We start from the raw sequence: 27,172 nt of genomic DNA, 5'->3' as shown, positions 1-27,172 counted from the left end.
TGCCCTTTCTAAGTTGCCTTATTGCTCTCAACCAGAGATGTCAAAGATTGGACCAAATCAGGCCCATGGACTGTCCCTTCTCCAGCACCTAGGGCACCTGCTCTGGCACCTGCATTGCACACGGTGCCCACTCCAAACTGGTTGGGGGTAAAGAGATTATTTAAACACCCTGGCTCTAAACTCACCCATTCTCCTTTATAAGCTTAAGTAATATCCTCCTTTATAAGCCTATCTTGCAGTAAGTCTTAAACAGATTGTCCTCTAATGCAGTGTAACATGAGAGGATCTAATCTTGAGGTTACTACTTGGCACCTTCGGACAACCAAGCTGCTTTTAAAAGGTGTCAAATTGAAGATTCCAACAATTAAGTTTGAAGAGAGAAAATTTTCAGAAGCACCGTAATGTCTTAGTTGTTTCTGTACCTCAGTTTTCATTTTCAGATAGGGTTTAAGAGTACTGGCATGCCTCCCAGGGTATATTATGGTGTTCCTGAGATGAACAGAAGTGCAGTCTAGTTTTACTGTTAGTTTTTGTGAAAACTACTGGTTAGTGCTCGAGGGCAAATGAACATTTTCTTTGCTATAAAGTAGCTGAAGCATTAAAAGATTGCCTGTGTCAACTGCTCGACTCCAATTCATTCCTAGCACTGCTCCATAACCACAGTCCTCACCCAGCCCATAGTTGTAAGTTCTTCCTTTAGTTTCACAATTCTGAATCTTCTGTGGATCCTTTATATTAGCTGCAGAGAGACGTGGTAAAATTAGTCAGGCTAGAGCTGCTTCCGGTGGATTAAGTGCAGAACTGGAAATTGCATTTCCTAAGGCGCATCTACACAAGACGCTATGTGCAATAGCTCATTGCTACTGCACAGTAGCGTTGGCAGGCACTAACTGCTGCACTTGTTGCTACTGTGCAGTAGTGCCTGAAAACAACTGTCTGGGGATGCTACTGGACAGTAATGCTGGTTACTACACAGTCATTTACTAGTTCTAAATGACTGCACACTCGTGTAGACGCAGCCCTAGGGAACTTTTCCTTTAAAGTACCTGCTTCTTCCTGCCTGTTCTCACCTTGTCCCAGGAATGCAATTAAAAAATGCTAAAGAAAGCATAAGAAGTCACTGATTGAATCACATGAAAGGCAGGAAAAGGTGTGCAGAAAATTACAGATTATCATTCAAAACGTTTAACAGCATTCTAGATTGTGAAAAAGAGGTCTTTAATACAATTGTAATGAAAATATGCCTATTACCTTGGGGATTGTTTGGATCACGGTTTAGAACTGCGTAACGAGGAAGTAAAATGCCTTCAGCTTTGAGAATGCCATACACTTCTCTCCTAGAAGAACACAAAATCTACATAGCCAAAGAGGAAAAGCCCAACAAAATTTGCATTCTATAAAATGCATGAAAAAGCTTACAGTATAAAACCATGAAAGTATTATGCTACTCTGTTAACTAAACATATATAGTGCTTCAAGAGTTGCCTATATAATGATTTGAGCATAGCAATTTCAACCAATGTCAACAAATAAAAGTCATATGAGAAAACGTTGTTTGCACTGTAATAGCAGCACATGGAAACATTTGCATCACGCAAGTAAAAATAAAGTAACAACAAGAGCGCTTCAGTAAAACCTTTGCTGTATCAACTGGCAGTACTGGATGCATTACATTTCTTTAGTGTACAAAGGGTTCTAGTCTCTCTGGATTTTATTAACTATTCATTTGTTAATATTTGCTTTTTCTGATGTAAAAGAAAATGTACTTTGGATGTTAATAGGGCCTCAGAATGCTAACAGCCCAAAAGGCTCTGCATGCGTTGTGGATAAAAATCTCTGTAATCTACTTTAAAGTTATCCAAAAAAGCAAGGTTTTAGGCAGCATAATATAGCAACTGGATGCAGTAACAGCATCAACCATCTGGGGGCATAACTTTTTTCTCGGGTGTATTCTGGAGAGAGATACACCCATTCAAATGCAATTCCAACCAGATCGTTGGTTGCTTCACAAACAGCATTATCTTGCACAATAACCATCTTCAGCCTCTCCACACTGCTAATATCTGACTACAATGACTTGGGCAACTGCAGACTGAAATGCTCCTAAAGTCAAATCAATTATCTATAAGACAGATAGCAATCACAACTGCTTCTGCAGAAGCAAATTGAAAAGTGCAGAAGCTCATTTACTTAATTTCAAAGAAAATCATCATCAGGATCTCATTATTCAGGCTTCACAAACTCAAATGACTTGAGTATTAGGGGCACATGAAAGCAAGATTAAGATAATTATTGTTTGTAGTAACTTCCAGTATGAGTGGTAATGACAAAGATAGGCATAGTCTTCACTTTATTTTAGAAGGGCTGAGATCTTAAGATTTTTTTGGCACAGGAACTTTCACTAGACTAACATAATGGAGTTAGGAGACAATTCAGGCCTTACAGCTAACCACAAAATAAGAAATAACGTACAGTTCTAACAAAGTAATAAAAAACCACTCAGTCCAACCCAAATTAAGGCTGTCAAGTACATCTACAATTACTAAAAACTTATTTGATAAGTTATTACTATTTGTATACACAGAAACCACCTACATCTGAGATATCAATCATAATTTTATTGGGAGTACTGCAGAAGAGATACATGTCCTATACCCATCGCCAGGCTGGCAGCTCCATGGTATTCAATACTACGAGTCTTCTCCCACGTGTTACAATAATGTTGTGTGCTGGTTTGCAGCCAGACAGACTTGAACCATTTTATGCCTAACTTGTAGTTGTTACTTACCTATCTTGTATGTGATACTGCATATTCAAGTCATTGATTACAAATGGATTCCTGAGTTTGGCATAGGCAACTGCTTTGTCCAGTGGAAATCCTAAACAAGGTTTAATTAAGGAATATAGATTAACTTTCTAGGGTTGTGTTTCAATAGTTTAAAATACTCTTTAATTTCAAAATTACACATGACCTACATGTCAAAAGAAGATTTACCTTTAGAATGAAAAGAAATGAGACAATCGCAAAGAGGCCAGTTTTCTACTGCTTCATTCAAAATAACATCCTCTTCAAATATTACCACCATGATGTATTTAAACATGGAGAGGCGTTCTAGAATTTCCTTCATTGGTTTGGACTTGGATTTCTTTGCCATGGAACATATCCCAACTACAATTTGCCTTTCTGGTGGCTGTGTCAAAATAAAGTTAAAAGAAAATTAGTAAGTTTTTGTTGTTTTGTTTTTGCTTTATAAAGCTTCATATTTTGCAATAATGATTTAATGCTGGATAAATACCTCAAATTCCCATCCAACATGTATATGTTACTTTTAAGTAAATCTTGTAACTGTTTACAAGATTAAATGTTAACAAAAATGCAGTATCTGATGACTTGTCTTGCCATTTTCATTTAGAGAATTATTTAAATTGACAGTTGCACTATTGGTATATTTCTTTAACAATTCAAAAGCATTTTAAAAGATGTTGTAAATCCTTTCAATGGGGACAAATTTGAAAGAATCAATAATGGAGCTGTGCATGTCAAAATGGGTGGTTATACAACTAAGAGTCGTCATAAAATGAAGCTGCAAGTCATTTGAAACAATTTCACTTTTAAACAAAAGCAGGAATTCCAACCATGAATATTTGGTTACTATGACCGTTATAAAATCAATTAGGATTATAATAAAAATAGAGAAAAAAAATCCCTATTTTGTCCCGTTTTACTTCATGCATTTAATACAATGATCAGAGATATGGGTTTTCAAGAAAATTTTGAATTGGAAAATTTTCCAGAAAACTTTCCAATATCCTAAATAGAGCGTGATCTGATTTAGCATGTTTATTTGACTTATATTTAGTAAACAAAACTAAAAAAGTATCCCTATGTCAATTTTAAGTCCTAACAGCCACAAGTATTTGAACTGAAATATTTGATTAGGAAAAAAAAATTGATGCAGCACACTTAATGTGGTTTAAATGTTATATTTAAACAAATTCAAAGCTTTATGTGGAAATAAATTATTTTTATTTGAATACTTATAAAACTGTAAAGACAATACACAATAGCATGTACGTCCCTTACATTGTTTGTTTAAATTTAAGAAAAAAAATACAAAGGCACTGAAAACTCTTGACACTAATTTTAGCACACCCAAAGAACTGTGCATCATATGCCGTGGTTGTCCACTCATCTACTTCAACAGAGTTTAACTCTCTTCCACTGAGGTCATTGTGGCACCTCCAGTTTCAGTCACTATTGGCAGAATCACTTGCACTCCTTATTAGTTCCATTTCAGAATCAGATTGAGGCAAATCTGATTCAGAATGACTTGAACCACATTCTCTCTTGCTAAAGGATGGTTTTACCAATGAGTCTATGGACAAGGGCAACTTATCATCGCACTGCATCTTCTTCACTAACTGTGTGTTTCTGACTGGTTCTCCAGAAGGAAGAGATTTTGAGAAACAGAAACAAACTTAGCGGCGTGTTCATTTGTTAGTCTATTAATCTTTTTTTTGTCTTGATTGAGTTGAAAGGCTTCCAATTCCGTTCACAAGAAGCTGCTGTTGGTGGGATGGCTTAGAGCAATCCTGGACAATAGACAGGTGTTACAGTATCCCTTCCACCACGTGAGAGGAGACATTCTCTGCTGTCCACGAAATGATGTCTTTGCTCCCAAGTTTTTCTTTTGCGTGGTACCCAGCAATGTCTGTCATCATGGCTATTTTGTCAATGCTGGGGACATTCTTAGCTACTTCCATAACTGTATTGAGAGCAGTAGATAAATAGTGTCCTCCGTGTTGAGGATCCAAAGGGTTTGCTGCCAGATGAACTAGATGAAAGCAAAATTCAGATCTCTTAGTAAACATTTCAATTACTACTTTTTTTGGATAGAGGTAAAGAAGGCAAAAGCTCAATTTGATTTTCATTCAACTGTCTGAATGTCTGGAATATTTGAAAGGCTTGGTGCCTCTCCTTCAAGTTTCTTGATAGCTATTGAAACTGGCAGTAGCAAATCGAATACTCCTTGAACTCAAACCCAGAACACATTGCTGTCGAGAACCTGCATCCAAATGTTCACAGAAATAATCTGGGATACTGTGTCATCTATTGAAGCACACTGCAGTTTATTGTGCGCAGCAAACTATGTAAACACTTTGTAGCCAAGCCCCATCTAGTTTCTCCAGGTAATAAAAGTACACTTTCCTTCCCCTGCTTCTCTTTCTGTAATATCTTCAAAGTCTGATTAGGAACACGATGATTGTTGAATACCTTTACGCTTGCTTTTTAGTTTGCCATTACTTCACTGTATTCATACTTACTATGTCCTATGCCAGAAGATTCAACCCATGAGCAAGACAGCCAAATGCTTTAAAAGAGGATACTTTGCCTTTAATATCTGCCATACAGCTTTCATGTTACTTCCATTCTCAGTTACAAGGGCTTACCCTGGAGGGACCTGCACTTTCAATCTCTTCATTCAGTAATTTGTCTATGTATTCACCTGGATGACGAGATGTGGTAGCAACTGCTTTCAGGAATACTGGTTCAGAAGTTGCTAACATAATGTTCAATAAGTGACACTGTGTATCAGTCCATCCATCTAACATGATAGTCAGTGATTCTACTTGACCAATCCTTTGAATAACCACTGTTTGAATTCTGTCATACTTTCCACCTAAGAGAGAATGTGCTAAGTGATAACGTGATGGTAACTTATATGATAGGCTAATCAGTTTGTAATGTTCCTTCCAGTACTGATATTCAGTTATGAAAAGAGGTGTACCACTTGCAAATATAGCTCAAGCTAATGTCTCATTTGCTTTTTCTTGATCTTCTTTTGACATTTTGTCCACAAAGCTTGATAAAAAGCTTGACTGTCTGTAACAGCTACTCATGGTGGAGCACGTATCTGGTGACAGTTAACCTGAAAGCGAGGATCCTGCGTCTTCTTCCCCCAGACCTGGGAGCTCAACATTTTTGTTTTCCATTTTTTGCAAATCTGCTATTTCACTTGAGCTACCAAGTTCCTGCAACAAAAGGGGAAAAAGATTTTTATTTTATCTATTCTAGTCTGGCCTCATCCATCAGAAGAAGCGGCAGGGAGCTTGCTTCTCCCCTCCCTGCCAGAAAGAACACTGCTGCTCAACTTGCTGCTCAGTTGCCCTGGGACTGCAGAGCCCAAGCAAAGTCTAGTCTGGCACTACCATCAGCCAGAGGACTGAGCTCACTCTGCTTCGTTGAACTAACTAACATTTATCTATTATGTAATTTTAAATATATATATTGTTAAGCCTAACCCACTTTGGGTGCTCAGTGCAAGCAGAAAACAAATATTTTAAATAAATAAATAATAGCCCAGAGTTGCATTAACAGCCTTTAAAATTATAATGTTTTAAAACAATATAAGTGCTAGTCTATACAGCGTGTTGTTTACCGTCTTAAATTTGTTTACTTACATAGGATTTCTGAAGTAGACTTTTCTCAGACGATGCTGTTCCACCACTTGGTTGTATCTGCTTTCTGTATATGGCTTGTACTCTTTCAGGACAGTTTCTACATGTTATTAAATGTTTCTTCATTCTTGTTGCGTTGTTAGCATACTCCTGCCCACAACGTTTACATCTACCAACTTCTTCCTTCCTTCAGTGGCTTGAACTTCACTATAATGATGCCACACACTATTTTTTTTCTGATTAGGCATTATTATGACTACATCAAAGCAACAACACTAAAAAACTAACAGATCTTATGCAAACACTTCCAACTTCCCCAACTCAGGGAGAAAAATGAGACACTGTTCTGTATGTTTGCTGAACTGAAAGTGAAACAAAAATTAATCATGGTATTAGTTTTGGTTTTGCTTTCACATGTAGTCCAATGAAATAAGAATTTTAGCTTTGGTTTTGATTTGACCTGCACAGCCAATTAGGTGAATTCATAACTTGATTTTTGGTTTGGATTACTGTTTAAAAAACAAAAACACATATATGTACTCTCTCACACACTTCCTAGAGATAAATCACCTGAAAAACATTAATTACAACTTTGAAACTACAAAGCTTGCCTAATGTTGTATTGGCCTCCATTCATTGTTACTAATGAATTTTATGAAACAATTAATTTTTAGAAATGGAAAATTTCCCATGGAAAAATAAAGCATTGGAAAATTTTCTGCTCCACATCTCTGACAATGAAGCCAAATTTTAAAAAAAGTTACTTCAGTATGTGCATTTCTATAGACCACAGGGAATAATAATAAGAAAGCAGAAAAATGGCAAATCACTTACAAGTAAAAAAAAAGGAGTCACGGAAAGAAAAAAAAAAATCTTAGGGTGAATTTCTACTACAATCAGACATGCACTTGTGTTCCTGAGATAGGTGTACTCCAGTTTGTCTGGCTAACTGGATGCAGTGAAAACACAACACCACAGGCTTCAGTTGGCCATGTCACTATGATCCAGGGCGCACTACACACAAACCTGCACTGCCAACATAGATATACCACTATCTACTATCTTGCCAATCATAATTGATCATGTGGTAATCAACCACCCCAACAGCAGAAACAGACAGAATGAAGCATATTTGATTCAAATAGTTCCTATACTGATAAACTTTAAGTACGTACAGAATCATACTCTTCTTCCTCTTCTTCTGCATGGTCATAGAAGCGATTGAAGTCTGAAGATCTGTCCGGATCCAGTAATTCGTCTCCATCTTCACCACCCACAAAGAATCTAGGAGGGTCATTCTCTGTTTCAGTAACAGACATGACTACAAGAACTAAACAGACCTAAGCAGAGACAGCAGCCACTTCAGCAGCCAAGATACTGGGCATATTCCCAATGATTAGGAAACACTAAACCCTTGCAGTTTATCACTGCAAGTGCTGTCACTTGCTACCGTGATAAAGTCAGCTGCCAAATGCAGTTTTATTGATATCATCTGTTCATTGTTGGTTTACGTTGTTGCTCCAAGAAAACCACCACAGGTTACCATTTCCCTGAGATGATGTGGCAATCTTTTATCCTAAGAGAAAAAAGAAAAGAAATATATAATCACATGCAAATTAAATGCAATTTTAAAATGCAATATACAATAATTTTAAAATGCAATATGCAATAATTATATGCCTTTGGGATAAAAGGCAGAAAATTATTTAAAGACAGGGTCTCTCTTTCACACACAAGCACACCTGCATCCACCCTGAGCAAAAAAAAACATTAAATATAGAAAATAAATATATTAAAAAAATTATAATCATGCACCATGACTAGAAAATCTGAAACCAGGAAAAAATTTATGATGAAACCTGCTCTCCAAAAAATTCTGCAGTAAGAAAGGAAAAACTATATCCTTACTTGATGTTGAGTTTAAATTTCTAGCCTGCTTCAAACTTAAAGATTTCAAAAATCAATGACGTGTGGCCTTTTATACTGCAGAGATAATACAGAATGGCAGCCTTTTGTTTGATCATGAAGTGTTTTTAAAAAAATTAGATTTACTATTGGTTGCCACATATTATGCTCATTTATACAGTAATCTAAAAGCACAAAGCAGCTTGGTCAGCCTAGCTGTACAGAAAACCAAGGAGTCCTGACACGGAGTCCCCTATTGTAATTCCTATATAACACTTCTTCCCATTATTGAGTGTGTGCATATTATGCTCTTATGTTCACTTTATTATTTCTTTGGACTGTTGTATGTTGCATCAATTCTCTTAATGCACCCCAGGGAATTATGCAATTATGTGCCTGCGCAATTTTGTGCATAAAACATATGACCATGCATAATTTTGCATAATTTAACCCAGGTGGGCTCTGCCTCCACCAACATAGGGCTCCCAACACTCCAGCTGAGAGCCTCATGTGGAGGCACTGAGCATGGTGGGGCATGACTGGACAGCTAATGAGTGTGGAGGGGAGCTCCTGTCTGCAAGAGGTGGGTATGGGGTTTGTGGGTGGCTGGGTGTGGGCCCCTGCACCACACGCTCACGCCACCCCATGGTGCATAGCCCTAGCTACCAGTGATAGCAGCAGCAGGCCCTGAAGGTGATCATGGTCACAGCAGGCAAAGCCCCCTGGTGGTGTGTGGCTCCAGCTGATTCCTGGGAGCTGCACATTGTGGCAGAGCCGGCATGGCTGGCGCGCTGGCATGCGTCTTCAACCCAGACCAGGCTGGCTCCATGCCAGCACATGAAGCCTGCGACACTGAAGGCAGGAGCCGCACGCCATCAGGCTGGAACTTCTAGCACTCCAGCAGGAAGCCACACATGGAGGCAAGCCTGGCCCCGTGGCATGAGACTCTGTGCCTCCACATGTGGTTTTCTGCTGGAAGCCCCATGAAGAGGCATGGAGCCCACCTGGCCCGACAGCACGCAGCTCCTAGGCCAAGCGCCATTGGGTCAGGTGGGCTCCATGCCTCCCCATGGGGCTTCCAGCACTCCAGCAGGAAATCACACATGGAGACATGGAGCCCACCGGGCCCGATGGCATAAGATTCTGTGCCTCCACGTGCAGCTTTCTGCTTGAGTGCTGGAAGCCCCACATGAAGGCAAGGACAATGATTCTCAGGGCCAGTTAGTCTCTAAGGTGATAACTGCCCAACTTCAGGCTAATTACCACATTTACTCAAATACAAGACAAAGTTCCCCCCCCAAAGCTGGCATGGGAAAAAGAATCTCTCATCTTATAATCACATAAGAGGAAATCTCACTAAATACAATGTCTATCATTAAATTGTTGCCAAAAGCAGCATGTGGTCAGCAATGGAAACCAATGATGAGGTTGATTAAATGTTACCAATGCTGAGCATAACTATAAAGCACATGGCCCACATAGGTTCCATGTTTGCCCAACCACAAGGATAGGTTAGTGCAACCCATCTGAATAAAACATATGCTAGTGCTCACTAAGCACAAGCCTCTGCACCACCACCCCTTTGGAAAGTTATAGTACACCATGATATTACATATCCAGATTCCCCTCTGTTGACCCTTATCAGCCTGGCACACGACTAGTGTGGTCCCACTCAGTGTTCCCTCTAGGCTGCGCAGGTGCGCTCGTGCCGTGCTGCCAGGCGCACCTGCACGGCCACGCATGACACACAGTTTAGAGGGAACACTCTCCATGAGGTGAAGCTGAACCAGGTTGCTTTGCGCCTCATCTGCAGATACATTTTTGGAGCATCCCAGGACTTGCGACCAAAACACCTGATTCCAGCCAAGGGAGGGGGCTAATTAGGACATAGATCCTTGGAGGGAGCATATCTGGAGTATACGCACATAATGACCAGGGCTGAGCTGTAAGATCATCATGGAGGTGGGACCACACTAATCATATGCACCAGGCTGAGAGAGGGTGCAAGAGAGGGATTCTGGGTGAACTGTATGCAATGTTGCTTACCAGGGCTTGACATTCTGTCGACTCTGGCGGGTCCATCCCAACTTTGCAGTAAGTTATGAACCTTCTGGCTTTGGATTAATACCATGCATAGCTTCTCAGCCTCTTGTAAACTAAGATTAAGTATAGTTACAGCACTGGCGTGACACCTCAGCCTAAATGTATTTAAAATAGCACTGTGTAGTAGAGGATGCACCCTGGTCCAAATGCAGACAGGACTCCCTACAAGAGCCTCATAGTTAGTTTCCTACCGGCCAGCTTCCAGTAGAAAGATCTCGGCTACACGCCGACTTTATGGAAATGGGGAACTCCTCCCTAGCTTGTTCTTGTATCCATGGGCAAGTGAAACCTCAGGGGCATCTGAACCCCAAGCCTCTGGGCTTGCACCTGCATGTATGATGCCTGCCAATGGATTTGGGAGTACATGAATCCCCAGGCCAAAAAGTCTGGGGTGGAGGATACTTGCCGGTAGCAGAACCACATATGGTTTTTGAATGATTCAAAATCGATCTGGCCAATTTGACCTGGAATACCTGTTTATGAAACACCTCTGCTAAAACTTGCAGCAGTTTCAAAAAAAGACAACGTGCATCAATTCTGGATAAACTAAGTGCATGGGTATTATATGCAGACTACTACAGCCATGTTTAATTTCAAGGTTATTATTTTCAAATTTAGTTCTCATTTCCATGTGCTCTAGGAGAGCAGGATCTAACAGGAAGGGGAGGGAGAAAAGTTTGCCAGGGAAAACCCTGGGATAAAATGAGAGCAAAGGGCTACCTAATCCCCCAGGTTTATTTCCCTTGCCGTAGCAGAGGGAAACAGACATTTTCAAAGGCAAATCCCCAATAATTGGAATCTACACCTGAAAAATAACAACAGATTTGTAAGTTTTACATATATAGAATCTAATTATTGGTCTTGTATTCAAGGTCATCTTCTGTTTAAGTAACACAGTACCCATCTCAACCCTTTTTTAAAGATATTGTGAACTAGCTTGATCTACTCTAGTAAGAGTCCTACCTAGCCTAGTAAAGGAACAACAGACCCTAAGTGGTAACATCCAGCCACCATTCTCTAAAGTAGTTCAATTGTAACAGTTTTGCAATGAGACAACTAAGAAACTAGGGGATTCCAGAAAATAATCCCACAAAATATTTTTTAAAATGGCATAATGCAACTCCAGTAAGTTCAGCAATTAGAAGAAAAGTTAAAGACAGACCTGGAGAACAGATATGGTGGGATATAAAAAGGGAAAATCAAGACACAAATAGGTCAGTATATATAATACAAACATTGAACTTCTACATATGGAAGTGTCTGGCACAGCGGTCTCTAGGGGTGTGCGGGGCCTGGGGCATATAATCCTGTGCAGGGCCTGGGGGGGGGGAGAGGGGGGGGAATGGGGAGCATCCAGAGCAGGGAAGGGAGGGAAGGGAAGGGGAGGTGCGGGGGTGGCGAGCACCTGGAGCTGGCAGCAGCGGTGCAGGGGGCAGCAAGCAGTAGTGCCATGGCAGCAAAGCTCCCTGGGCTCAGGAACCTTTGCCGTGGTGAGAATGGTCCCCTGCCCTCCTCCAGTTTCACCAGGAAGAGTAGATGAAGTGGGGACTATGAAGTGGATTCCTGCTGGGGGAGAATGCCCCCTCCCACCCTGCCTATCAGTTAAATTTGTGGGACGGGAGAGCCATTCTCCCAGGGCTGGAGCCCTCCTGGGGTTGCCTATGGCAGTTGCTAAGTGCCTAGACAGGCAGGGGAAAGGGCAGACTGTCAATCAACAGACTCCCCCTAAGGCCCAGGGCCCTTTAGCACTCTCTGGATGAAGAATGTAGTTCTCCAGCCAGAGGGATGGAAAACTGGTACACTCCAACCCCTTGGCTATTTTTCTACCAGTAAGAATTTCACAGAAATTCTTATCATTAGAAATGAATCCCTGTCCATGACCAGAGAAATCATCTCCTTTTGTGTACTTCGCCATTTAAAATGGAGTTTAAATCCTGATTCCAGCATACAAGTAAATCAGAAGTAATCTTTGTGTGTAAGAGAAAAAGTAAAGAATGGTGTTAAAGGTGGGGGAACAATGGACAGGAGACATGGATTCAAGCTCAAGAAACAGAAGGCTGTCATAAGAGAGTGTTAATTTCCTCCTTTAACCAACTGTAATTTATTTTAAAAAGAAAAAAAAATGAACAGCTATTTCTTCCCTCCTTCTCCCTCCCAGATCACTGCACCCTGCAAAAGCAGACTTACTGATTTTACTCACAAGAGAGAGAGAATTTGTTCCGGTGAGTACCAGAAACCAGGAAAATGAGGCATACTGGATTTCCTGTGAACTTATCAGATCAATTTCTCCATGCCCCAGATTTTAGAAAGGCCAATTTACTGCATTTCATGAGTAACTAGGATGAGTCCTATAATTTTTCCCATTTCCAGGAAGCCCACCGTTCATTAACACCAGCCTCAATTATTTTACAGCACGCATTTCTCTTGACCCAGTTACGTAGGTTAAATCACTTGCCCATTTTCATGTTGTGTTCCTTCCACAGCAGCAAAGGACCAAACAGTGTGATCACCGATCACTAACCTTTTTCCCTTAGTGCCAAAAGGAACAGATGAAAAATTACAAAAAAACCAAAATAAAACAAAACTTCACATCAGAGTGCCAGGACACTCTATTCTTCACCAGTTGGTATTACATTTACAGGCAAAAGAGCAAAGATTATATACCAAGAAAGCACGCTGAAGGAAAATTTATGATGCCTGCACGAAATTTAATATCCAAGAACGCAGCAGATTCAGAGGTGTTTGGTAACATAGAGAAGTGTTACAGATCAGGTAAAACATTTTGGAATGAGTTTTTAAAATGCGATCATTTTTTAAATTGTAACACTGATTATTGCCAGTTTTTAAAGCAGCAGAAATAGTTAAAACCTCACTAATTCCATTTCAACAATGTAATAGTTCTGCAAGCATTCCAACTGTAAGGGTAACAATATTTGGATCTTGGGGAGCCCTGGATTTGCAGCTGAATAAAAGGCTTTAGCCTGTGGCCAGCAAAGCCACTGACCACAAGGCAGAATGATATATTAAAAGTAACACTGCAAGACACTTAAGCAAGTATTTTCCTAACAGTGGGGTAGTGTTGTAGATTTATAGCTCATTGTATAAGAAGAACAAGATGCAGCCCACCAGCTATCGTCAGGAGATAAAGCAGAAGCAAGACCCTGGAGATGAAGGAGTCAGCAAGAAACCACAATTGACCAGGAGAAGCTGAGTTCACGGTCTTATACATGTGCTCTTAGCAAAAAGACTTGTAAATGAATGAAATGCATAAATAATTCCATGCTAATGAAGTAAACAGAGGCAGCGCTTGAGATAGGAGGGAATGTGTGTGGAACAAAGGAGGAGAAAAGGTGGAGTAAATGTTAATAAGTATAATCCAAAGTGTATAAAAATATGGAAAAAAACTAATGTTCAGGGCAGGTCCCCAGTTTGTTGGACCTTTGCTCAAAGCTGTCTCCATTCTGAATAAAGCTGTTGGCTAGCAACGTGTGCTGGTGCATGCTCCCTGAGCAACTGGATCGTCATCTCTCTAGTCACTGGGCGCCGCATGGAGTTGGGGTCTAACACCAACATTTAAAGGCAACAGTCCTAGTTAGCATTAACGGAGTTGGGTGGCTCCCTCACTAGGCAGTTATAGAAGCACTATTCAGGTTGAGACTGTTGAGGAAGAAGCATCTGATACTGCTTTATAGCACCAAAAAGGTTAAGACAATTTTCTTTCTTTAAAGGAAAGAAAAAAAAAATAAATAAAAAAAAAAAAATCAAGCTTAGATTAGTCCTAAAATCTAAGGGGTTTGCTACAGTGCTACATACCACAACAACTTCTGCCTCAGGTGTGAGAATTGCATAGATGTACAAGCCATTTGAGAACAGATAGCAAGATGACAAAAATGCTGTCACCATCTAAATTAGACTGGTATCAACTGACTTAAGATCAAAGAAAATAAAATAAAACTAGACTACAAAAGGGCATCTTACAGAAGAACAGTGAAACACTATTCTCAGAAATCTTATTCTGAAAACCAAAAGGGTCTTTATCAGAACAAAGCTGGTGCGAAAAGAGAAAAATCACTAACGGGTAAAAAGCAGATACACTGAGCACTCTAGTAAGTACTGACAAAAATTCCTTGAGAAAGAAACTTCCTTAGCCTGACGAAGGGTTTTTGAACCTGAAAGCTTCCTTAATAATTGGTTTTCCAACTATTTAAGTTGGTCTAATAAAAGATATCAGATTCACGCAAAGAACCTTGTCTGCTTTGAGAAAGAAAATCACTCAAACTTGCTACCAGCAACATTTACCTGCACAGAACTAGACTGATCTATCAAAAACACTTACCAAGGTTAAGGCAAGAAGTTGCTACAGATGCTTTGTCCATGTAAATACTATTTGAGAAGAGGGAGAGTGGACTATATGAACATACAATGCAAATGCAACTGTGGCCTGCATATCTTCATATGGTCCCGTCTACATCTTGGTTCCCTTAATGATTAAAAACAGGCGCTGACGGAGCAGGGACAAAGAATGGACTGAGGGATTTGCAGTGGGCTGAACACATCTCAAAAAAATCTCTTTTACTGCAAGCTACATAATGATTCTTTAAGCGAAGTTCAAAACCCGATCAATTAGCACTGAGCCTGAGAAGTCCCGATTTTCCCATTTGATTTATTTACAAAAATCCAGGTTTGGTGAAAGTACAGGTTGAATATCAAGTGGGTACTGAGATCTCACACACCTGAATATTTTGGAGATTTTGAACAGAAACCTTAATCTAGTAGAGTAAGGCAACTTCACAGTTAAAAAGATTGCAAGGTACTGAGTAATCTTCAGGGACAGACTTTCCACAGTTCTACCCAATACCTCAAAAATGGTGCAATTTCCTGAATAGCTTTGTCTTGCCTAAATAACTAAAGGACAACTCCAGAAATACTACCTTATATTGCTTTCTTTTGCCCAAGTTTGAGTTATTTGAAGAAAACAGTAAGAGGTATATTTGGTTTTAAATGAAAGTTATATATACACCACATTATCTGTGTGAAAAACAATACAGGCGTCCTCTGGCATAGTGCTTGAGCGGAGAGCTAGTTAGCTGTGTTAGTCTGAAATCAGCCAGAAGCCAAGGTAGATGTGCACCATATAGACTGACTAAATAAGATATTTATCTATAGAACAAGTTTTTCAAGCTCAAGTTCTCTTAGTCAGATACTGGGAAAGGACAGCACAGAGCAGCGTATGAAGTGTAGTGAGTGATTTGAATAAAAAAGATGGGAAAAGACGACGGAGAGGAAAGGGAGAAGGATACAAGCAATGAAAAAAAAAGGGGTCACACAAAAGCTAATCCAGGTAAGGGGGATATAGATCTTCAGTTCCTGTTTAAACCACACTTATCCCATTACCTCATCTCCAACCTGAATTTCCTGTGATGCATCCTGAAATCATTGCTCCTAATCTAGTCCCCTACAGACACAGGAGAAAGCCCATCTTCTTTATACCTTTTCAGGTAATTGAAAAACTATCATCAAATGCATCCTCAGTCTCCTTTCTCCAGACTAAATAAATAATCCTGGTTCTTCCAGCCTTCCCTCATAAACCATGCTTCCCAGGATTCTTATTTTTGTTGTTCTCTGCTAGACTCTTTCCAATCTGTCCACATCAGCATTTAAGCAACCATACCAATAGCACACAATGCGTGCAGGTAGAAGAGATGTAGATCAAAAGTTTAAACTAACTTTTGAAATCTGAAGGGAAAAAAAACAAACACAAAATGCTACCCAAAAAAGCCCTTTCTGCTTGAGAAAGCCCCATTGCTACTGGTTGTTAAATAGGGATACTAATTTTGCTAATAGAGATATACTCACCAGTAGAATAGCATCACCCCTATTCAGGTCTGCCTCTTTTTAAAGTTACAAGATATGTCTTTATCTTAGGGAGAACTATATCATATTCTGAATATCAATACAGATACTTCTAAATTAAGCAGCATTCAGGGGAAAAAACTTTCAAAGTTATCATTACCGTCAAAATTTTATTTTCATTTTCAGTTTGGAATTTATACTGCTCACTTTTCTAAGAAAAAGTCACATGCCCCAATAACAGGAGAATTTGAGTTTATCATTTTGCTTTTAAAACATTGTAATAATTAAAGAAGCTAAACACAGAAAGACTGTTATGAACTTGACAGATTTCTCTCACTTAAATCTAGTGACAAAGAACAAAACAGCACCAAGTTTTTTTACGTGGGTAGCTTCACTAAGACATCAAAGTCACGTTCAGGCTTCACACTGCCTCCGGGAACTATTACGTTGTTATTGAAAACAGGGTGAGAACTATTTATCACTTTCACTGGCACACTGCATCTGAAAAAAACCCAGCTACAGCATATAATAAAGCACGTACACAAAAGCAAATCAGATTTATGGTTCAGTAAGCCCACAGATAGCACATGTATATCAAAGAGTGCAAACATACTGACCAAATCCAGCTACTAATTACTCCAAAGCTAGCTGTCACCATCCAAAGTACTCCGGATGTTCTGCCTTTTTAACTTTCAGTCCTCTGATCAAAATGACACTGCCAAGTACTTGCTTCATTCAATTCCAGCCCTTCATAAAAGCCCCAAAATAAAATGTTTCTTTCTACCAGTCAGTTGTCTTTATGAAGACAACAGCAATGTTCTTCCCCACCACTGCTAAAGGAGCTTTTATCTGACTGCTTTAAGATTCTAATTGTACAATATAGTTGATGAGGTAACAAAACACTCCAGATATGGTTTGATTGGCAGACCAGAAGCATCATACACAGAGCTTGAAAAAGTCACATCTTTGTTACGAAGGCAGCACTAATGAGGAAGATTCCATTAGTAGGACCAAGGATGAGAGCCTTAGGTTTACGGGACTGAGTATTTTCAGTGACAGAACTGCCAAGGTGGACCCCCTTTACTAAAGGAGATCAAACCAAGCCAGACAACACCAATGTGCAAATTTAAAAGCAAGGGCTACATCTTTAACAAGGCCTGTTCTCAACCATAACAGCTCCTTAAGTGCAATACAGCATCAGGAAAATGTATGTATTGGGACGGGTGAAAATCTTCAAAAGAGGGGAAACAATATAAGGAAAGAAAGACCAACAAAGAATAAGTACAGTTGTAGAAATGTTGCCTTCCAGGAAACATGCAGCACTTGCTATATGATGCCAAAAATCTTAAACAGTAGCAGACACGGTTGAAACATTTAGATGTCACACATTCCCTATTAAACCGACACCATTCTGGGGTAGAAAAAGACAAGGGGGGGGGGGGAAGAGGGAGGGATAAGATTTTTGATCCATTTAAAGCAATATTGAAATATCTATTGCATCATTTCTTTGGTAGCATAAAAATGTCACAAAAGTTTTAGCATGCTGGATGTACCATTCCCCTGCAGTGTGGTTACCAACAGTGCACGCCCACACATTGCTATCAGCAGAGCTAAGAAGACCTAGAAGCAGTTCTATCTTACCGACTGAGGAACAAAGAAACCTGCTAGTTTTAAAACTTTTGACAGTTTTTATGAAAGAGAGATTAAATTAGCAACATGTACAGAGTAAAAGAGGGACTTAAAACGTAATCCAATAAAAGAAGGTCTAATAAGAGAAAAAAATTGAGCAAAGTTCATACACTAAGAATTCATCAAAGAAATATGGGTCAAGAACTACTAAATTAAAAATATGCAGCACTCATTGGTAGGTATGTGTTTCAATGCCAGGCATACCAAGCAGTTTATTTTCATCATCCATACACAGTTAAGTGGAAGCTTTCTGCTTAATACAACAGAAGTAATCACAACTGACAAAATTCTTTGCATTCACAAAAGGCTGTTTCTCTCTCACTTGTTTCTTTGCAGCAGATGCACTAGTCAAGAAACTGAGTTGAGATGCATGTGATAAAACAAACAAGTAAATAAATTGCCTAAAACAAACTTAATAAACTCATTTCAAAAGCCTGTGGACCATGACTGAACTGGCAAGATTAGACGTTTCTTGTAAACCTGATGTCAAAGAAGACTGCTAGATTTATCGATTGCATATAAATAAGCAGTAGGCTCCATTATTTCACACCAGAGAATCTCCGTTATGATGGGTTTGTTGCATATTACTGAGAGCTCTTTGGAAACGACCCTTGCACCCATTTTTTCTCCAATAAACTAGGAACAACCATCTACAATAAACAATGACTACAGACACACTGAATTTTCCAAATATTCTATTGATAGGAGGCTGCAAGAATTGATGTTTTTTGTACATGCTTCAAAAATAAATAAATAAATGTTATATGAATTACTCCACAAAATAAAAACTGTAAATGCATCATACTAAACCTGACATATATACCTATTTAGTTTCACTCTTAACTCCTGTTGAGAACTGGGGAAATCTACTGAACAAAATAGAAAATTAATTGTCTTGCTTCCCATTTCTTACTGGAGCAAAAAAGGTGTCCTAAACAAAGCTGAATTAAAAATGAAGACATGAAGCTAAAAATTTCCATTCAGAAGACTTGGGGTGAAAGTAGGGCCTTAGGAAAAAACCCCCCCAAATGTTTTATGTGAGAACTGAATATACCCAATTGAAATAAATATACTTACAGTATTGCTGCATTAGTGTCCTCAGCAGCTGACTCATGATGAAAGTTACTTCATTTCACACAGGGATAAAAAATGATATTCATGAGGAACTCTAGACAGGAATGTTACAAATGACCAACAGCTATTGTCTGCACAGAACAATGGCCAGAATCGAACTATCTGCCAACACCTAATGCAGTTTTGCTGTTTAAATGGCATCCCATTTTACGTTAAATAAAATATGATAAAAACCTGTAAGTCCACTTTCATACCCAGCAGGCTACATCACAAACACTTTACAAATAAAAAAAGCTGTATTTAGTACATGCAGTTTCATATTTCTCTTTCAAGGACGCGACAGGAACGAGCTGAAATGCCTGGAAACAGGAAGCACCGATACAACCTATTTGCCAAGTCCTACTAGTTTTTCCAGCTGCTTTTCTTCTTCAGTCAAACACTGCGAAATTCATGAGTCCTCTCCTAAGGTGGATTAAGACAAGCTTCTGTTATCCACATGTTCATGCTTAACCATGACAAACTTTGACAAAGTAGATTTATGAAAAGCCATCAAAACACTCTAAAAATGCAACCTAATATATGAAAACAAGAAACTGCTGAAATAACCTTTAAAATGTCTACTACTGCTTCGATCCCTGACATGAACAATTGCAGATAATAGATATTAAAGCTTAAACTAGTTTCCTACCTTATAGTGTATTCTATTTAAATGCATTGCTTTAGGTCTGAAAAAGGCTGCATGTTTACCCAGAATATGTACTTGTCCAAACCTAATGTAAGAACTTCTTACTAAATACAAAATATCCTAATCCAACCACAGTCAGTGCTGGAATAAACAGCCCTGAATTGACTAGCTTTCACCGTTTACAAGGATGCTCAAAATACAGACCTTTTACAGTTACAAAAGGTACAGTCACATTACGAAGTAGACACTAAGGCTGTGTGGCTCAAGATTTGCCCTCAGCCCCCTGAGCCATGCTATAGGGCAGGGGCAGGCAGCAACAGCCAGAGGAGGAAGAGGGTGCCCAGAGACTTCAGCTCCTGTTGTAGTCAGAGCAATAATGGGAGCGGAGCATCGGCAGGAGCCCAGAGGTCACAACTTAACCTTGAACAGCCCTGCTATAATGTAAAGCAATAGCCAAAAAAACAAAAGGGATGAGTTATGATCTTTCCTAATATGCAGCTGATTTTACAAAGAGAATATACAGATATCTCCTTGAAGCTTCAGTAATTATCAAACTGGTATCTACAGCCAATAGGAGTGATATCTGGGGGCTCAAAGCACATACAATAATTTTTTTTTTTAAATTACTACTCATGTATAGATCAATAAAGGTAATGTCTAATATACTATCATCACCACTGCCAATGTGGATTGAAGTACAGCAAAAGTTAAGTGACTGAGCCCATCTGCAGGTTGGACTGGGACTGGCAGGTTGGATCCAGCTGGTGAGCTGTGTCTAACACCCCTGATTTAAGACAACAGAGAGGTAGTTATCCATGTTAGTCTGAAGTCAGGCAGAAGGCAGGGTAGAGATGCATTTTACAGACTAACTAAATCAGACTCCATAAGCTTTTGTGAGCCTGACCTCACTTCACCAAATGCTATGAAAGGACATGCAGAGAGCAAGCTATCAAAGAGAGATCTGAATACAAAACACAGGGAAAGAGGAAAGGGAGGCGGCACAGTGCTGAGAGAGGCAAATATAATACAAACAGGAACAAAAGGGTCACACAAAAGCTAATCTAGGTAAACAGGATAGCATTCCAGAGTCCTTGTTTAGACGATACTTAACCCAATCCAGTCTACGAATGATTTCCTGCTCTGCAATTGTGTTTAAGTTTGTTTTGAAAGTTTTGTTGTCTATGAACAGGTACTCAGGAACTGAATGTTTGGGAATCTGAAGCGTTCTGCCACAGGCTTGCACGTCTTTTTGATGTCAGATTGGGGGTTCATTCATTCTCACATATAGGGATCATCTTGTCTGTTCAATGTAGATAGCAGAGGGGACTGTGACCAAGTGATGGTGTATATATGACACTGGTTAGAGATGCAGGTGAAAACAGTCAGTTACTACTGTAAAATCAGAACCCAAGAATCCAAGTTCAAGGCTTCCAGAAGTATGCTGAAATAAGCTGTTACTAATAAAAGCATATGCATCACTGATTTAATCTATAAGGTGCAAATCTATTCTGCCTTTTGCCTTCCAGAACTATGTCATGATGAATGGCCATGTTCCTTCCTGACATTCCCAGTGCCCTTTTCCCCAACAGCATTTTAGTTCAGAAAGTTTAAATTCCCTCCCTCTACCCCCAGTCCTTTAGAGTTTTGGGGTATTAACATTCCCTATTACAAAAAAAGGTTTAGCACACTTGCAGCAAGTTAGTTCTTATCGAGAGCTCTTTCTTTGTTTCTTTCTTCCTTTTTTCCTTCCTTCCGCAACTGAAGGGCAGATTTTCATCAGCAGTGCTTCCTGAGATTCTGCCAGATCTAATGAAGCCCTGATGCTTGCGATATTAGTTTCTTACAAACCACAATAATGATTATAAGGACTTTGGTTTGTCATAATCCTGGATCTAGGCAAGAACACGGAGTACTGATCAGCTGCTTATTGAATATATACAACAGATATAAAAGATCCTTTAAAATTAACAGAGTTCTTTAAAAACAAAAAAACCCCCAAAAACCCCCACACACGTTTTAACATAAAGAACCGAGGAACAATGAATGCCTCTTTCCCAACCCCTTCACTGGCCCTTTTCTTTTTCAACAGTTTGTTCTTTGTGACAAGGATTATGTCTTCCATTTACTTGAAAAAAAGCATTTTTACAGATTTACTCAGATTTCAGAAGCAATTCAAGTTAACTGCTGGACAAGCTTTTGGCACTAGGTGCCCTCTCTCAGGAGACCTGATGTCCAAAAGGATCATTTAACAGTTCTCCCAACTATATTTTGAGTCCAATAAAAAAATATTACAAAAAATTCCTGCATCTCAGACATTTCCTGGACCATCATGGCTACAACAATACTTCAATTCTACAATAATACACAGAGACTAGCTGTGCTAATCTGCAGTCAAGCAGAAGGCAGCGCAGGGGGGGCACCTTAGAGACGGGTTCAAAGACATAAAACTTTCAGATACAAGGGCCTATTTTGTCAAATACTATTAATGTAAATATAGATAATTTGTTTGAGGATAGCTGTAAAGAAACTGCAAAAATAAATATTTGTTTAAAGCTATAGCATATGCTTATAGGTACCCTTCACATTGCAAAAGGCTCCCTTAACAATAAGCTTGTTAAAGGCTTTATTGTGCTAAGTGCTACAGATAAAACAGGGAGAGAGAGTCTTTGCCCAAAGTTTTTCAAACTACATTTCATAAATAAAATATAAAGCTCAACCTAACTACCAATGGCCAACGGATCATTGTTATGACTGTATAGCATAATGTGAAAGGAGAAGTGCCAGGAACAGAGGAGGTCCTGGGGATCACAATCACCCCATACTTACCCGAGGTAAGAGAAGGAGCACAGCTGGAGCCAGGAGCGCCCCACTGTGTTTCCACAGCGAGTGCTCCATCCAGACTGGCAGTGAGAGAGCCTGAAGCAGTACTTCCAGCCCCAGAGAGAGGGGAGAGACCACAGTGTCCAAACAGGGAAGATGCTGGAGGACTCTCCTGTTTGTGCCAGCCTGCAACAAGCTGTGGTGAAGTGATGCACGACAATAGGCACAAGTGGCTGAAGGACCACCACCAGACACAAGGATCACTGACAAAATGCCAGGGTGGCTTGCCTGAAGAAGGATTGAAGCCCCAGGCTGAAGCAGGTACCCGATAAGGCAGGTGATTTACAGCACAGGAACCCCAGCCTCCTGTAAGTGGGGTAGTAGAGCCAGCCAGGCCTGAATTCATCTCTAAAACTGATTATCCATTTTGTAATGACTAAATGAATTGATAGAGGGGGATCAATCACAAATGAATGCTTGGACTTGAGCTGACTTCCATTTGGGACTCATAAATGAATTGTTAAAATAGGATAAACCCTGAATGAAGGGACTTCAGATGATGCACTTTATGAGATAGTTAAGGAACTAATGGAATTGTTTGATTAAGTTGATTTACTTTTTGAAGGCTGTTAGTCAATTAACAGAAGGGGTGAAACCCTGAATGAGCGGCAGACTGAATAGGATTGAGCGGCTGGTGGACTTCTACTGAACTGATTACAAGAGCATGACCAGGATCCTGGCAGCATAAGAAAGACCACCATCTCTGTGACAAGAGGTCAAGGCCCAAAAGAAGAAATCTGATAACATCTAGGATGTGGTAAAGGTGGGGTGTATGGGGAGACAAAGTGTCACAAAGAAATTCCTCCAAGGGACAGGCCCAGACCTATCTGCCAGTATAACCAGCTCCCAACTTTAAATAGGATCAAAGACACGGCAGGAGAGAAAAATAACACCAGAGAGCAGCTGTATCAGCACTGATCACTATCCTGACATCATCTTCTGATAAGTCACTGGGCCAGAGAGGGCCTAGATCATACAGCACCCACCCCTAACACAAGCTTTCATGAGCCCAAACTTACTTCAGCAGCTTCTACAAAATGACATGCACCATGCAGTGTATAAAATGGAGAGTGATCTGAATACACAAGAGAGGGCAGAGGGGAGCACCTGATGCCCCAAACTTGTCCAATAGCTATATTTATTGTTCGGTTTTATTCAGATTTCAGAACTAATTAAAATGTAGTAGGGCTTTTTCAAATAAAATCCTTGCCCCAAAGAACAAGCTGTTTAAAAAGAAAGGGGCAGGTGAAGAGTTTACAACACTTATGTTCCTTTGAGCATGATGTTAAAGTATTTTTATTAAAGAATTTGATCATGCAAGTCCTTTCACAGCAAATGAACTGATTTTGGGCTCACAGAAGCTTATGCTATATGCACCTCTGATTTAGGTGCTTATCCACCCTGCCTTCTGCCTGGCTTTGGATTAATGCAGCTAAATACTGCTTTCTGACTGATGGCTCTCAGGCACCACTGCAGAAGTGGATCTTAAGGAATGGAAAAGACAATCATACAAGGTAGACTAAGGAGACTATTATTTATTTATATGAGAGAGTACAAAGCAAGGTATATCTGTAAGCAGACAACTAAACATTGAAGCTGGCAGGGGTAATATGGAAAGGGTAATATACATAACAAGAATATATGAGAAAAGGACAGTATTTTATAGCAGTTAAAAGTATTGATAAACTTTCATATATTTGTAAACTTAGGTTGGTAACTGCTGAGTACATTCAATGGATTAATACCATGGTGCTACTTCAATTTTAGGAAGTTATTATGTACACATGGGATATATAACCACAGTGTATACCACGTACATGCAAATATTTATAACCAAGTCTTATGCTTTCAATGCTAAGAATTAAGTCTTCCTTACAGAACTATCAGGTATCATGTCACCATATCCTAATCAAGACAGACTGGTCTAAGGATCTTACTTGCACCTCAGTCATTATATTGAATAAACCTCCCACGATTTTGCCTCCTTGGTTATACTACAAGAGATGAATATTTTCTCAACCCTACATTTACTACTGATTCTGGCTTCACATTTGTAGCCAGGGATGCAGTTGTTCAAGGAAAAATAAACCTATAGCAAACTTGTAGGCAGATTTGTACCATGCATCTCCTTCCACTTCACTGCCTCCCCCGTAAGTGCCCAGGAAGCACCCTCCCCACCCACACACAAATACACACATCTTCCCCCCTGCTCCAATCCAGAGCAGGGAGTGGATCACCTGTCCTGTTCCTGAACACCTCTCCCCACTTGCCCACCCACCCCATATAGGGAGTATTGGCAAGATATTGTGTAGGGAGGAGTGATGACCCAGCTTGCAACAGCTCATTAAAACTCCCTATGTGGCTCCCAGGGCCAAACTGCACATCCTTGAACTAGCAGTAGCTATGTCTACATTCTACTATGGGCATTTCCCAAGTTTCTGAGCTTTTGCTGTTGCCACATGGGACTGAGAAGGAATTTTTTTACCCTTCTCCTGTTGCCCCACTTCTTCAGAAGCACCAGGTGGTGCCTACAGCCAAGGTTGGGGATTTTGACTGGGGGTGTGCTAAGGCTTGTGTTGGGACTTAAACCCTCCACCCAGGGTGAGACCAATCACCGCATTTGGACTCAGGAAGGAATTCTGCCCCATGCTCAGATTGGTATAGACTATAGGGGTTATTGCATTCTTCTTCAGATCTCCTGATCATGCCCCTCTTCTTCAGATCACTCAAGTGTCTTTTAACAACCTTCACAATAGTAAGACGTTAACCACAATGGTTCCCATGCCTTCTTTACTTGTGGAAAATTAGGGTATTATGTCTTGTGGTAAGGGTCGACTATAGCTTTGCTAATAGGTTAGACAGAGGATTTGTATAGGATGATTTGGACAGGAGGCTCCTACCTCAGCATACTTCCACCCCTACTTTTCTGTGATTCTAAGACGTTAACCTCAGGCTTCTGGGAAGAAAAAGAAATGTGGGAGGAGGGTCTTAGGAAGTAAGGAATTTTTCTTTTGAGCAGTCTGATCTTTGGAAGTATACCTGTTAGGTCTAACTGGTAAGAATTGTAGGGATTTTTGCCATCCTTAAAAGTGTGAGACATGGTCTTCCTTCTAGAATCATTAACTTAATTAATCTTCCATGTCATTTCCAAGAAGATGCCAAAATAGTACCACTGTATCCCTTCCTTGATTTTCACCTGTACCAGGCTGTAAGGTAGCTTCAGGTCCAAGTTGTAAGGTATTTTCAGATTTGTTTTTATAAAGGTCTTTGTGCCTAAGTAGTGAAAGGATTTTTGGATAGAAAGGTTGCCTGCAAAGCCAGGAACCACACACAGTTGCCTGGGATACTGCTTTCAGGACTGTATCCCACATTTTCCCCATTATTTCTAGCTTAAAAGGACCATATTCTAAGTATTAATTATTTTTTTAAATCATCACAGACTGTAGCGTTTTGCTAAACTGCTGCCAAGCAGGATATTTTCTTGGTGTACATGCACTGGTGCTATAACTGCTTTGAAGTCTGAAAAACAGCCTGGTCAATATCACTGTCTTCCCTTCAAGATAGTAGCACATATGCTGGCAAATGATCGAGTAAGCTGATGTCTGGCACACACTGCAGATGTCTGCTGCATATTCATAGTGCAGATAACCTTCACTTGTATTTCTAAACCCAATCCTGTCAAAAAGTGTCACATATACGATAAAAAGGAAGAAGGCCATGCACACAAGTTTGAACTTCTCAAAAGAAATTACTGCTTTTAAGAGGATAAAGACAAAAAGCAGAAATAAGTTTTTCCACAGTACAAATGAACTCAGCTTTTCCACAATACAAATGAGCTTTGTTCATATTACAATCACATTAGAATGGGAAACACTGTCCTTCCACATACAATTTTTTAATCAAAGTTTCACTACAGTGAAAGCAGGGAGTTAAATGTCAGGAGCCTCAGTCCATTCTGGTTCCGACAGCCAATTGCACAAGAAACAGCTGCACAAGATACGTTAGTGAGTGTACAGACAGTATTTCACATTGATTACAGATTCAGGAGTTCAGCATGGAAAAAAGTACTATATTATATAGCTACATATTCCTGCCAATATAGTGTATTCTATTTAAGTGCTTACCTGAAATGTACACTTATCCAAAACTATATGTAAAGAAGGCTGAAACACAATGGTATCAAAGCTGTGTTATTAACACTGTGAAAAATTACAAGCACTTCCTCATTTTCAAGGCATCTACAAGTTAATTTGGGAGCTCTGTAAGAAACCTTGAAAGTGACAGGTGCTGCTAGTCATTTTCAGAGCTAATAGGACAGTACTGGCTGTTTAAAATGGGACTGCTTACTGCACTCATGCTCTGGTACTAGCAGCCTTCAAACTGATTAGCTCCTCTCGTTTTTCAGATTCCAACTGTCATTATAGTTTTACCCGAGTATGTTTTCAAAATGTGAGATGAAAAACTGACTAGCAGCTGTTTGCTTTTCTTCTTTTGCAATTAAACAAGAGTACAATTACTTAAATT

General features: G+C 39.7%; 1 protein-coding gene and 1 long non-coding RNA gene across 2 annotated transcripts in view; both read right to left on the bottom strand.

The window, feature by feature from the left end:
• Positions 1 to 27,172, bottom strand: part of PPIP5K2 (diphosphoinositol pentakisphosphate kinase 2) — an 83,998-nt gene that overhangs the window by 55,182 nt on the left and 1,644 nt on the right. Inside the window, exons 2-6 of the mRNA XM_090038349.1 lie at positions 7,635 to 8,035; positions 2,996 to 3,191; positions 2,789 to 2,879; positions 1,252 to 1,337; positions 611 to 739 (exon numbers count right to left, since the gene is read on the bottom strand). Of these exons, the coding sequence (XP_089894475.1) occupies positions 611 to 739; positions 1,252 to 1,337; positions 2,789 to 2,879; positions 2,996 to 3,191; positions 7,635 to 7,778 (646 nt within the window). The 5' untranslated portion in view covers positions 7,779 to 8,035. The remainder of the gene's footprint in view (positions 1 to 610; positions 740 to 1,251; positions 1,338 to 2,788; positions 2,880 to 2,995; positions 3,192 to 7,634; positions 8,036 to 27,172) is intronic.
• Positions 3,969 to 6,999, bottom strand: LOC149868287 (uncharacterized). The gene is made up of 2 exons (XR_016440965.1): positions 6,463 to 6,999; positions 3,969 to 6,033 (listed from the first exon to the last, which is right to left on the bottom strand). It is a non-coding gene; the product is annotated as an uncharacterized LOC149868287 (long non-coding RNA).

The sequence above is a fragment of the Crocodylus siamensis genome, chromosome 3, assembly GCF_052110815.1.
Source record: "Crocodylus siamensis isolate JL-2025a chromosome 3, ASM5211081v1, whole genome shotgun sequence".
Classification (NCBI taxonomy): domain Eukaryota; kingdom Metazoa; phylum Chordata; order Crocodylia; family Crocodylidae; genus Crocodylus; species Crocodylus siamensis.
This window is presented reverse-complemented; position numbering and strand designations above follow the sequence as displayed.